Below are 14,082 nucleotides of genomic sequence, written 5' to 3'. Positions count from 1 at the left end.
GCTGAGTCCATTGCCAGGGAGCACATAAGCATTGGCTAGCTGCACCTTAGCAGCACCTTGGACTTTGTTTGCCAGGGAGCTGGAGACTGTTTCTCTTCGACAATAAACCTGGCTGACGTGCCTTCGTACCTTACTAGAGTTTGTGATCACTGAGAGTTCTCTTGGGGTCTGCTGTGTCAGCTATCTGTGCAGAGCTGGGACAGCACACAGAGGGAACACACGCACGCAGTCGATTGATATCAACATTGAACAGAGCAGAGCACCACACCGGTAGCATCTGACAACACCTGCCTGTAAAATGCATATACAAGTAATAAATGCATACAATATTTGAATTCAATAACGATAACAGGTGCTATACTGAAAGTATAAGAAACTGAAGTCTTCTGTTTATCAAAAGGACCACTTCAAAAGACAAGAGCCAGAATCATGCTTTGTCAATTCATGGCCTCTCTGAAATTACCAAAAAGGGAATTACTTGTACTTGTGGACATGACTAGCACAAGAAATGGAACATGAATGATGCTAACAATTCTTGTCATAACAGGCCACAGAACAGTTTGTACTGTTTTTTAATTTTGATTAACCATTGTGAATAGCATAGGAATCACTCATAGCTGCTGGACCAGGAAACAATTTTATCTGAAACAAGAATGGCAACAAGGGTGGCAAAGTGCTAAATGTAATACAAATGTAATGAACGACCACAATGTGTCTATGCAACACTGTTCTCTACTAGTTGGGATATCTCACATGTTTTGTGTATGTGAGAATGCCATCATCTTCCTGTGATTACAGAGAATACAAGCCCTAACACATCAGTTAATGGCAATTCTCCCTGAGCACAAGTAGGAGAGGTTTATGGTTTTGGAGCAAAAAGTCCTGACGGGTACAATCAACTGCAAACACAAATAATAGAATTTAAATGTTTAACAACTTGGCTGTGCTAAAAAATAGGTAATTAGAAGTAAGATTGTATCATCTGTAATTTACTGCAGGCACATAATTTGAAAAATTTGACCTTGGAATGTCTAATTCACATAGGTAACCAGATAGGTTCCTATATAAGACAAAGCTCCAAATATTGGGACATCTGGCCACCCTAAATTCATATTGTGCAAATGCTTTTTGAGAGATTCCTCCTTCAGTAAGTATCACTTCAGAGCTCTGCCTCAAGGTATTTTTTTAATCCTGAAACTCTCAGACATCCATTCCTAAGCACCTTTTTTTGAAAGCTTCTTTTCAGTGATTCATGTCACCCTCCCCAATCTTTGGGTTTCATGCCACCTGCATACATCACATGCTATAAAAAAACCCTCAATTCATCTTCTCAACCATGCAATATGTAGTCTACAATATATTGTGCTTCAACATTATATCCTTCCTTCCTGCGAACGGTGCCTTGGATATTTTAATGAATACCATCTATTTCTTCACATTACATTTTTTCTTTTAAAGATTTTTAGAAACACAAACATTGTTAATGGAGTCTCCTAGTATTTGGAAAAATATTACTTCCATAATTAAAAATTCTAATCCTTCTGCGCTTCTAAATACTACTGAAGAAGAATCACCTTGCCTACATTAAAAACGTTTATCACTCAACTATACCAGCATAGATAAAGAGATACAATCCTCCTAGTGTGGACACAGTTACACTGGTACAAGAATGCTTCATAGCAATATTGCTATTTGTCATAAACGGATAGTTAAGAGTTAATAGAACAGAAGTACTTCATATCTCTTTTGCCTGTAAAGGGTTAACAAGATCAGTGAGCCTGGCTGTCACCTGACCAGAGGACCAATCAGGGGACAGGATACTTTCAAATCTTGAGGCAGGGAAGCCTTTGTGTGTGCTGTTAGTTTTTGGTTGTTGTTCTCTCTGGGTTCTGAGAGTGACCAGACGTGCAACCAGGTTTCTCTCCAATCTCCCTGATACAGATTCTTATAGATTCAAAATAGTAAGTAGTAGGTGATAAGGCGAGTTAGGCTTATGTTCGTTTTCTTTATTTGCAAATGTGTATTTGGCTGGAAGGAGTTCAAATTTGTATTTTGCTGAAAGGATTTTAATTTGTACTTGAATACTTAGGCTGGGAAGGTATTCCCAGTGTCTATAGTTGAAAGACCCTGTAACATATTCCATCTTAAATTTACAAAGATAATTTTTACTGTTTTTTCTTTCTTTAATTAAAAGCTTTTCTTGTTTAAGAACCTGATTTTTTTTTTTTTATTCTGGTGAGACTCCAGGGGACTGGGTCTGGATTCACCAGGAAATTGGTGGGGAGAAAGGAGGGAAGGGGGAGAGAAAGATTAATTTTCTCTCTGTGTTAGGATTACTTTCTCTCTCAGGGAGAGTCAGGGAGGGGAAGAGAGAAGAAGGGGGGAAGGTGGATTTTCCTCTTTGTTTTAAGATTCAAGGAGTTTGAATCACAGTGATCTTCCAGGGTAACCCAGGGAGGGGAAGCCTGAGAGAGGCAACGGTGAGGGAAAGGGTTTACTTTCCTTGTGTTAAGATCCAGAGGGACTGGGTCTTGGGGGTCCCCAGGCAAGGTTTTGGGGGGACCAGAGTGTACCAGGCACTGGAATTCCTGGTTGGTGGCAGCGCTACAAGTACTAAACTGGTAATTGAGCTTAGAGGAATTCATGCTGGTACCCTATCTTTTGGATGCTAAGGTTCAGAGTGGGGAATTATGCCATGACACTATTCATGTGTAAAAAGGAGTATAACTATACTGGTAAAGTTTGCAGTTTTGTTGTAGTTATCTTGGTCTCCAAGTATATGAGAGAGATAAGGTAGGTGAAGTACTATCTTTTATTGGACCAATTTCTGTTGGTGAAAGGGACAAGCTTTCAAGCTTCACAGAGCTCTTCTTCAGGTCTGGGTAAGGTAATCCAGGGTGTCTGAGATAAATACAAGTTAGGACTGATTGTTAAGCAGTAGGGGCTGATCATCAGAAACAAGCTCCTCACAGACGAGGACACACCAACTCAAAGTGGCACCAGTCCCTTCCAGAATAACAGAAAAAAACCTACAGACATAGCTCCATGGCTATAATGCTCAAATCACCCCTCCTCCCTCCCCTTTCAAGATTCACTGGGTCTTACACATGCCTATCCCAACATGGTGCATCTCATCCAGTGCATCACATGCCACAACAAAACTTATGTGGGTGAAACCAGACAATCGATACGCTCTCAAATGAGCTCACACAGAAAAATTATAATAGATAAAAACACTGTATCACCTCTGGGTGAACACTTATCACAAACCATATTTGACCTCAGAGTTCTTATCCTCAAAGGAAACCTGCACACAAACTTTAACAGATGAGCCTGGGAACATAAATTTACAACTCTGCTAGACAGTAAAAATCATGGACTAAACAGAGACAGTGGTTTTATGGCTCATTACAACAATTTGTAACACACCCTACGGCTTGCTAACCCTTAATAGGTCACTTAATTTAAAGTAGTCTGATACAGCATGTGTGAAGCCCTCATGCTTAAGAATCTAACTCTACATTGCCCACTTAATCTTAAATGGTCGCCTACAGCTTGCGAGACTCCTTTACATCTAATAATCTCTCCCAACTTGTATTTAACTCAGATGCTCTGTAAAAGCAGCAAAGAATCCTGTGGCACCTTATAGACTAACAGACGTTTTGGAGCATGAGCTTTCGTGGGTGAATACCCACTTCTTCAGATGCATGTGGTGGAAATTTCCAGGGGCAGTATATATATGCTAGCAAGCAAGCTAGAGATAACGAGGTCAGTTCAATCAGGGAGGATGAGGCCCTGTTCTAGCAGTTGAGGTGTGAAAACCAAGAGAGGAGAAACTGGTTCTGTAATTGGCTAGCCATTCACAGTCTTTGTTCAATCCTGAGCTGATGGTATAAAATTTGCAGATGAACTGAAGCTCAGCAGTTTCTCTTTGAAGTCTGGTCCTGAAGTTTTTTTGCTGTAGGATGGCCACCTTAAGGTCAGATGCTCTGGTTACCTTCCCCAGACCTGAAGAACTCTGAAGATCAAAAGCTTGTCCCTTCCACCAACTCATAGACTCATAGAATTTAGGGTCAGAAGGGACCAATATGATCGTCTAGTCTGACCTCCTGCACAAAGCAGGCCACAGAACCCTACCCATCCACTTCTATAACAAACCCCTAACCTATGTCCGAGTTATTGAAGTCTTCAAATTGTGGTTTGAAGACCTCAAGCTGCAGAGAATCCACCTGCATGTGACCCATGCCCCATGCTGCAAAGGAAGGCGAAAAACCTCCAGGGCCTCTGCCAATCTGCCTCGGAGGAAAATTCCTTCCCAACCCCAAATATGGCGATCAGCTAAACCCTGAGCATGTGGGCAAGACTCACCAGCCAGCACTCAAGAAAGAATTCTCTGCATTAACTCAGACTCATCCCATCACAGACCACTGGGCATACTTATCTGCTGATAATCAAAGATCAATTGCCAAAATTAAGCTATCCCATCATACCATCCGTTCCATAAACTTATCAAGCTTAGTCTTAAAGCCAGATATGTCTTTTGCCCCCACTACTCCCCTTGGAAGGCTGTTCCAGAACTTCACTCCTCTAATGGTTAGAAACCTTCGCCTAATTTCAAGTCTAAACTTCGTAGTGTCCAGTTTATACCCATTTGTTCTTGTGTCTACATTGGTACTAAGCTTAAATAATTCCTCTCCCTCCCTAATATTAATCCCTCTGATATATTTATAAAGAGCAAGCATATCCCCCCTCAGCCTTCTTTTGACTAGGCTAAACAAGCCAAGCTCTTTGAGTCTCCTTTCATAAGGCAGGTTTCCCATTCCTCGGATCATCCTAGTAGCCCGTCTCTGAACCTGTTCCAGTTTGAATTCATCCTTCTTAAACATGGGAGACCAGAACTGCACACAGTATTCCAGATGAGGTCTCACCAGAGCCTTATATAACGATACTAACAGAAGTTGGTTCAATAAAAGATATTTCCTCACTTATCTTGTGTCTCTCATATACTAGCCTAAGTGACTTTTACACTACTATAAGTGCATCCACATCACAGCTTTAATTAACAATAAAAAAAAATCACCCTTCTACCTGAAACAGTTATACAGATAAAACTTTCAAGTGCAGACTAGGTCTATGAGAGTTTGATAAGGATCTTGCTCCCTGCAGATACGAAATACTCCGTATAGACACATTTCATGTCTCACAAAACAGGCCACCACTACTTATATCTTTCAATTTACAGATAAAATGGATGACCTCATTTTCCATTGGTACTACTGTCTTAATCTCACTGAAAAGGAAGGAGAAAAAAATACATTTTTATATGAAGTTTGGATGATTTTCAGACCCAAGCCTTTTGTTACATTATTTCACTCCATTTGTATTTCTTCTTTTTATTTAATGCAATAAAACTGACTGTATACATATATAAAATTTAAAGAGCAGGGCCCGAGCAAAGTGGTGTCATTGTTTGAGTGCTGATTTGGCTGTTCACCACCCTTTAGTGCTCAGTAAACTTTCCACAATTTTGTAGTAATAAATACTGTGTTTTTGCTGAACAATAGACTGGGGAATTCCCTATACTAACTTGCTACAACTAGCTTGTGACATAATACCAAGAAAAACCCAAAGAAGATTCACTATCAGCAAAGGGATAGGATCATTTCCTTTATCCATAGCTCAGCACTGGGGGAAAAGGAGCAAATTGCTACTGAGAAGCTCTTCTGGGAATGAATTCTGTAAGTAGTTAAAGACTGATCACTTGCAACATTGTTCATAGGCTCAGCAAAGCATTAGAAAATGTATTACAGGGATAATTTTCCACTGGCACCTGAGGGTTGGACTAGGTGACCTTACAGGTCCTTTTCCATTTCTATGATACTGTTGTGCTTACAGATACTTCCCTAAAAAAGTAATGTTGCAGGCTCTCTAGACACCTGGAGCAAGACTTGAACAAAAAATTCAAGATTTTTGACTCTCTAGTGATTAAAATGGAAAGTACAATGGAAACAGCAAAGGCAAGGACAAACTGAGTATAGAGTCCAGATATTTCCAAAACAAAGTAGATACTGCTTAAGCTGTTTCTGGTCTGTGGGTCAAAGAGACTGCTTCTCTTATCTCTGTGTGAGACAATAGAAAATTGAGGATTTGGAGGATACAAGAGTACACTGAGGTTATAGATTCCCCTGTTGGGACACAGATTTATTAGACACTTTGATAAAACGGAAATGAATGTTGTCATTTCATTGCAAATAAATAAAAAGTGTTGAAGCTATTGTAATATATTATATTGCAAGATTTCATGTAATCAGTCACCATCTTTCTCTGAAATTTCAGGAAAAAATTATGAGCTGTTAAGCACTTTTCATATATGTTAGTGGTGAAAGTCACCTCACTGCAGAGTTGACTTGCACAAAGACAACAAAATTGGGGTTAATTTAACCCTAAATTAGCAACCATCCTTTAAGTCTCTCAAGTGCCTTCTTAGCTTATCATTGCCTACCTACTTCAATTTTAATCCTCTTGAGGAAGGAAATGTGTCTTCCTTTGTTTATTATATAGCACAGACCTTTGCATGTTATCAGTTCTTAACAAATAAATAATAATACTATTTATCACTGTTAAGTTTATTTTTAAACACTTCCTCCAAACAGAAAAAAAACTCAAACCCAACTCTATCAAAGTATTACCCTTCACTACATGCCAAATCCCAAATTAATTTTCAACTCTTATTCGGGATTAAGTATTATTCCAATCAAACTCTGAATTAATTACTACCACAGCCTGGGTAAATGAAAGTTCACGTAAGGTTTCACTTCTTGTTGTCCTTGATTCTGCACCTGAATCTACAATGGTAAGATAGGTGAGAGCTGCTATTGATCTGTTCTTGTTCCTTTAGAAGTGCAGCCACTTTCTACTTCTCTCACCTTTCCCTTCTTTAAGTAACTATGTTCAAGGACGACTTTTACAGAGGAAACTGTTTGACTGAACATGAGGTGACAGTACGCTGAACATAACTGTATTAATAATGTACTAAATGTCCATGGCAAGAGAAAGCAAGAGTTTAGCCACTAACAAGTACTTCAGACACTGCCCTGTCCTTCTCACTTTTGTTCAGTAAGTACATAGAAAAAAGAGGATGCCATACTAGTTTTGTCTTTGTACTAACGTGTCTTTTACGAAAATACACTTTTAGGCAGTTTAGCATAAAAAATATACTATCAAATTCCTCACCATCCATGGCCTGCCCCTCCATGACTTTAGCTATAATACCAGAAGTTCTGATCTTGTTCAATCTCACAAGCTTAAAGCCCCAGGCCCGCATCAGGACCTAATAAGCACGAACCCCAGAGCCCATGCTGAGACCTGCTCACTTGCAGGGGCAGCACACAGATGGAAGGTTTTGCTCCAGCAGATCCCAGTGCAGGACTAGGGTAGACATATGGTTTGCTTGGGTGAAAGAACTCCAAAAACCACTTTGGGTTTCTGGGGAAAGCAAGGTTTGTGATTCACCAGGCAGCACGCTTCCCTGTGAATCAGTACTGAGTCAAAGCAGAGAGGTTGGTTTGAGGGGGGGAGGGGGGATTCTTTTCTTTGTTTGTTTTTTTACATTTCCAAACCTTTCTCCACTTCTGGGAAACACAGCAAGGCCAGACAATGCCTTGCCCCACATGAATTTGTGGAAGGAAACGCTGCACATACCACATAAAAATTTATGGCTGAATACTCAGGCTACATCTACAATGCAAATAGGAGTGTAATCTTCAGAACATGTAGATGCACCCATGCCATCTTTAATCTAGGTAGTTCACTAAAAATAGCTATGAGGACACTGCTGCCCAGGCTTCATCATGCCTACCAATGCATGTATGTACCAGCAGGACCGGGTGGGATTATATAACCTGCACTAAAGATTGTGCCACCAGGCATCACTGTTATTTTTAGTTAACTAGCTAGATTAAAGATAGTACAGGTACATCTACAAAAGCTACACTTTAAACTCCTGGTTGCAATGTAGACAGAGCTTTAACCAAAGGCATACTTGCATCAATATTGAGTGGGCTCAATATATCAGCTCCAAAAAGCAAAGATTCTCTATCTAGGAAGTTAAAGCAGCAGCCCTGCAGGCACAGAGAACTGATATGACTAAAGTCTGATATATTCTACTCAGTAGGGCACACACATATATCTCTGTATACATATGCACACAAAGCCATACAGAACTGCACAGCAACGAAAACAGACCCATTACACAGCCCAGGTTATAAGATTTCATTATATGCATATACTATGTTATTTGTGATAAGATAAATTGTACATGATTGGTGGGAGGGATAAGAGGTTTTAGCTGCCATTTCAGGAAGCTAAATTACTTGTAAAGTTAGAAAGTTAAGAGGACAAAATACTTGCTTTTTGCAATATACCTGCAAAACAGTTAATACATTTGTAATAGCCTATGTCGAAGGGGCCTTAAGATAAGTCTGGACTTCCAGGAATTAATGGGACAATTGGGCAATGGAACAATTTGGCTTATGAGGCACTCATAAGACACAGAGATGGTCCAGACAAAGTTAGAGAATTTCTTGCATCTAGAAGGAATAATACAGCATCTTTCTCACAAGGAACAGAGGTAAGAAGATGGATTAAACGATGCAAGCAAGTTTCTGTCAACCTTGTCATCTAGGTTTCCCCAAAGGTTTCCCCTAGGGGTGTGACGCAGCATTAGATAATACAACATGCAAAGGAAAATCAATGGGAACCACTGAGTTTTTTGGATTTATATTATTGTGTGATTCATAACAATTCCACCTTTTTTTCCAGATTGCAGGAAGCCTCTGCCCTGGTACGTCTCACCTTCCTATCTAACGACACCATATATTTCCTAGACTGTTGCATTCACAAGTGCTCAGGTTATCTTAACTATTCCCAACACATCTTCCAATCTCCTTTTACCTTCTGTCGCTGCTGAATATTGCTCATGGTGTCTGGCTGAAACTCCAACTTGTCTGTTCGGCAGAGCTTCCAGTATAAAATAATAATGATAAGCAGCACCACAGCCACTGGAACTGCCACACCAACAATAATCCACAGATTGTTATTCTGAGACTCAGATGATGACTCTTTCACTTTATCCACAGCTGCAGAGTTAGAAGGAGGTAGGGGGGAGACAAGAATTTTATACAGTTATATATTTTTTTAATCTGTTGACACTTCAGGGGATATTCATTTCTACACTCTCATCATTGTTAGTAAAGAACTACATTTATAGGAAACTGACTGTGCAGTATAGGCAAGGTGATAAATTTATTACTTAATGTACATCTTGTCCAGGAAACACAAGTGTAGAGCAAATGATCAATTGTCTTAAAGCCTACTTTCAATTCTGGCGACCTGTACTTAAGTTGCAAGTGAAAATGGGTTTCCATCACACCCTTTGACATTAGTCCTCTCTGCTCAGGAGAAGCCATAAATTGAGTTGACATGGAACAGTGTGGGAGAACTTCTAGCATTCTTGCCTGTACCGTGATTTTGTAAAAGGAACACAGTCAATTTGAAATCCAGTCACCTACAAAAACTAGGCTAAACAGTATTTTCACGTACAGTATTACACCTACCCTTGAGTTCTGCAATCACATTTTCCCAATTTATTTACTAAATGTTTTTCTTTCCAGTTATTATTTGCAAGTCCCTACTAACAAAAGAGGAAACTAATTATACAAGGGGACACAAGGAAACTGACTATGCACAAAGTAAACAAACTGGAAATAGAGAAAAATAATTCTAGTCAATTTCATCTTCGTAATTGTAGATGCTACTTGAAACAACAGCAGGTAAAACGTTTTCAGTCAGAATTGTAAATTTTAAAGGGACCCTTCAAACTAAAAGTATTATTTCTGTGTGAATTTATTTTTGTGTATTATTCTTACAAGTAACAACTCCAGTTGGTACAACTGCAAGAGATTAGAGGAAAATAATTATTACAATTTTTCCCTGATGTTTACTTTCCACATCTGATATCACTAGGAGTATAGTCAGCTTGACTGTTTCTATCAATATATTAAGTTTTCCTTTGGTTTCTGTGGGCTTTTGACAGCAACAGGAGAGATAAATGCATAAAAATAACATACGCTTTTTATTTGTGATTTTTGATCTTCAAATTGTTTTTAATTAATTCGTTGCAACTGAAATTTCATTTAAACAATAAAATAAATGAGAACAAACTCAAAATCATAGTTGAGCTTGTACAGCCATTAGCATTTTCCCTGTGGCGGGAAAACATCACAGCAGCCCAACACCATCACATTTAACTTCAGGCAGGGGGACTACACAAAAATGAGGAAGTTAGTGAAACAGAAAGGAAAAGGTACAGTGTCAAAAGTGAAATCTCTGCAAGCTGCATAGAAACTTTTTAAAGACACCATAATAGAGGCTCAGTTTAAATGTATACCGCAAATTAAAAAACATAATAACAGAATCAAAAAAATGCCCCCATGGCTAAAAAAAACAAAGTAAAAGAAGGGGTGAGACACAAAAAGGCATCTTTTAAAAAGTGGAAGTTAAACGCTAGTGAGGAAAACAGTAAGGAGCATAGAAGCCCAAAAAAGAATTTGAAGAACAGCTAGCCAAAGATTCAAAAAGTAATAGCAAATTTGTTTTTAAGTACATCAGAAGCAGGAAGCCTGCTAAACAACCAGTGGGGCCAGCGGTTGTCTGAGATGCTAAAGGAGCACTCAAGGATGATAAGGCCATTGCGGAGAAGCTAAATTAATTCTTTGCATCGGTCTTCAAGGCTGAGGATGTGAGGTAGATTCCCAAACCTGAGCCATTCTTTTTAGATGACAAATCTGAGGAACTGTTGAGGTGTCATTAGAGGAAGTTTTGGAACAAACTGATAAACTAAAAAGTAATAAGTCACCAGGACCTGATGGTATTCACCCAAGAGTTCTGAAGGAACTCAAATGTGAAATTGCAGAACTACTAACTGTAGTCTGTAACCTATCATTTAAATCAGCTTCTGTACCAAATGACTGGATGATAGCTAATGTGACACCAATTTTTAAAAAGGGCTCCAGAGGTGATCCCGGCAATTACAGCCCAGTAAACCTGACTTTGGTATAGGACAAAGTGGTTGAAACTACAGTAAAGAACAAATTTGTTGGAGAAGAGTCAACATGTTTTTTGTAAAGGGAAATCATAGCTTGCCAATCTACTAGAATTCTTCGAGGAGGTCAACAGGCATGTGGACAAGGGGGATCCAGTGGATATAGTGTACTTATATTTTCAGAAAGCCTTTGACAAGGTCCCTCACCAAAGGCTCTTAAGGATAGTAAGCTGTCATGGGATAAGAGGAAAGATCCTCTCATGGATCGGTAACTGGTTAAAAGATAGGAAACAAAGGTTAGGAATGAATGGTCAGTTTTTAGAATGGGGAGGGGTAAATAATGGAGTCCGTCAGTGGTCAGTACTGGGCCCAGTCCTGTTCAACATATTCATAAATTATCTGGAAAAAGGGATAAACAGTGAGGTGGCAAAATCTGCAGATGATACAAAACTACTTAAGATAGTTAAATCCCAAGCAGACTGCGAAGAACTACAAAAGGATCTCACAAAACTGGCTGAGTGGGCAAGAAAATGGCAGATGAAATACAATGTTGATAAATGCAAAGAAATGCACATTAGAAAACATAATCCCAACTATACATATAAAATGATGGGGTCCAAATTAGCTGTTACCACTCAAGAAAGATCTTGGAGTCATTGTGGACAGTTTTTTTTTAGACCATCCACTCAAATGTACAGCAGGAGTCAAAAAAGTGAACAGAATGTTGGGAATAATTAAGAAAGGGATAGATAATATGATAGAAAATATCATATTGCCTCTATATAAATCCATGGTACATCCTCATCTTGAATACTGTGTGCAGATGTGGTTGCCCCATCTCAAAAAAAGATATATTGGAACTGGAAAAGGTTCAGAAAAGGGCAACAAAATGATTAGGGGGATGGAACGGCTTCCATATGAGGAGAGATTAATTAGACTGGGACTTTTCAGCTTGTAAAAGAGACGACTAAGGTGGGGATATGATAGAGGTCTATAAAAATCATGATTGATGTGGAGAAAATAAATAAGGAAGTGGCATTTACTCCTTCTCGTAACACAAGAACTAGAGGTCACCAAATGAAATGAATAGGCAGCAGGTTGAAAAGAAATAAAAGGAAGTACTTTTTCACACAACGCACAGTTAATCTGTAGAATTTCTTGCCAGAGGATGTTGTGAAGGCCAAGACTATAAAAGGATTCAAAAAAGAACTAGGTAAGTTCATTGAGGATAGTTCCATCAATGACTATTAGCCAGGATGGAAAGGGATCGTATCTCTAGCCTCTGTTTGCCAGAAACTGGGAATGGGTGAGAGGGGATGGATCACTTGATGATTACCTGTTCTGTTCATTCATTCCCTCTGGGGCACCTGGCATTGGCCACTTTCAAAAGACAGGATATGGGACTAGATGGAACTTTGGTTTGACCCTATATGGCCATTCTTATGTTCTTAAATAACATCCCAGTACTGGTTTATCCTTTCAAATTCGTGAATATTTCCCAAACAAATATTACACTACATTAATAAATCTAGAATATAAGCTTAAAACGTAACTGAGTTACCCTTTAGTTTAGTAGTTTAGGGTAAGTAATATTTTTAAATCATACGTGACCCAATCATTAATATTTTCATAATGACTACTTTACTGGGCACAATTTTTTTTCCATAAAATTTTTCTGCAAGTGACTTTGTAGATCAGACACATGCTGTATTATATCTGGCTATTCTAGCTATTGCTACCAAAGCAAAAAGACTTTGTGCTATCGTGTCACTCACTTCTCATCTATATACAGCAAAGTCTTGCATCCCAATAGGAGTATTGAGGACAAACAATCTAACTAGTTTTAAATGGAGTTTGGTAAATTTATGAACTGGATTATGAGACGTGGTTGCCTGAGACAGGTAGTGACTGGACTGAATGATCCAGGAGACCCCTTCCAGTCCTGTGTCCTATGTTTCTATGTGTTGCCTACACTGGAAAAAAAAAAAAGAATCATGGATTTAAATCTAGTCAGAGATATTATATTGTTTATATTACAAATGTTATAGATTTTAAGTCTTTTCCTTACCAGAGTGTACAGTTTAGAGTAATTCTTATGTATGGCCCCTTAGCTTCATTTGGCTGTAAATATTTTCCATTTCACTTTCCCATCTCACAACTCTCATTGAGTTGTTGTGTTAGGAACTCCTATACAAATGCTCATGTACATCTAGTTAATGAAACCTTATTAACAGGTGATGACAAGGTCAAACTGCAGACATATCACTAGTAGATCAGTAAATAAAAATGATATCTATGACATTCAATCAAGGAAAAGAAGCCACAAGTTATGCCTCCCAGCTGATACGATCCAAACAACCCCTTCCCACAGTAACTGCATCTTTCACTCACAAACAAGAAGTGGCTTTTTTTTTTTTTTTGCTTGGGGGGGAGTTTGTAAAAAGACTAATGTTTAAATTGCATAGGCTTGCATATTTCACATAGATGGAATATTCCATCCCATGAATATACTCGTTTGCAAATTCACCAGTGAGATCCTCACCCCTGCTCCAGCTCCTTCATGGTGCTTAAAGGGGCTGGAGCAGCACAAAGGGTCTCTAAAGTCCCATTTCTGGCTGGCGGACAATTCTTTCAGAGCAGGCACCGCACAGACAGTTCTAATGCATTACGGAGATGACATAATACATAATACAGTTTGCTTGGAGAAGTCCCCAGATTTCCATAACTAGGGTCATGTTTCCCCTTTCTCTTCAGTGGTACAGTGATGCAGAGTTGGTGGGACTTACGTTGTGCAACTGCGCCTTGAATGCGGTATCCAAGAATGATGGCGGCTCTCTGGATGTCAACTCTGTTAATCAGATCTGAAGACTTTAGAGCGCTGAGCCTCTCTCCAGTTTGATCCTCCACAAAATAGATCAGTTCTACAGGGTTATCAGCACCCACTAGCCGTGACATGTTGACAATCTGAAGAGATACAGGAA

The 14,082-nt window shown here is 39.1% G+C and overlaps 1 protein-coding gene across 4 annotated transcripts in view; it reads right to left on the bottom strand.

The window, feature by feature from the left end:
• KIAA1549 (KIAA1549 ortholog) overlaps positions 1-14,082 on the bottom strand; it is a 227,224-nt gene that overhangs the window by 40,339 nt on the left and 172,803 nt on the right. For all 4 annotated transcript variants that reach the window (XM_050945445.1, XM_050945451.1, XM_050945459.1 and 1 more), the window contains 2 exons: positions 13,888-14,065; positions 8,953-9,137 (listed from right to left, as the gene is read on the bottom strand). In XM_050945445.1, coding sequence (XP_050801402.1) covers positions 8,953-9,137; positions 13,888-14,065 — 363 coding nt within the window. The remainder of the gene's footprint in view (positions 1-8,952; positions 9,138-13,887; positions 14,066-14,082) is intronic.

This window comes from Gopherus flavomarginatus, chromosome 1, assembly GCF_025201925.1.
Source record: "Gopherus flavomarginatus isolate rGopFla2 chromosome 1, rGopFla2.mat.asm, whole genome shotgun sequence".
NCBI lineage: Eukaryota > Metazoa > Chordata > Testudines > Testudinidae > Gopherus > Gopherus flavomarginatus.
Note: the sequence above shows the minus strand (reverse complement) of the source record. Positions and strands in the feature narration are given on the sequence as shown.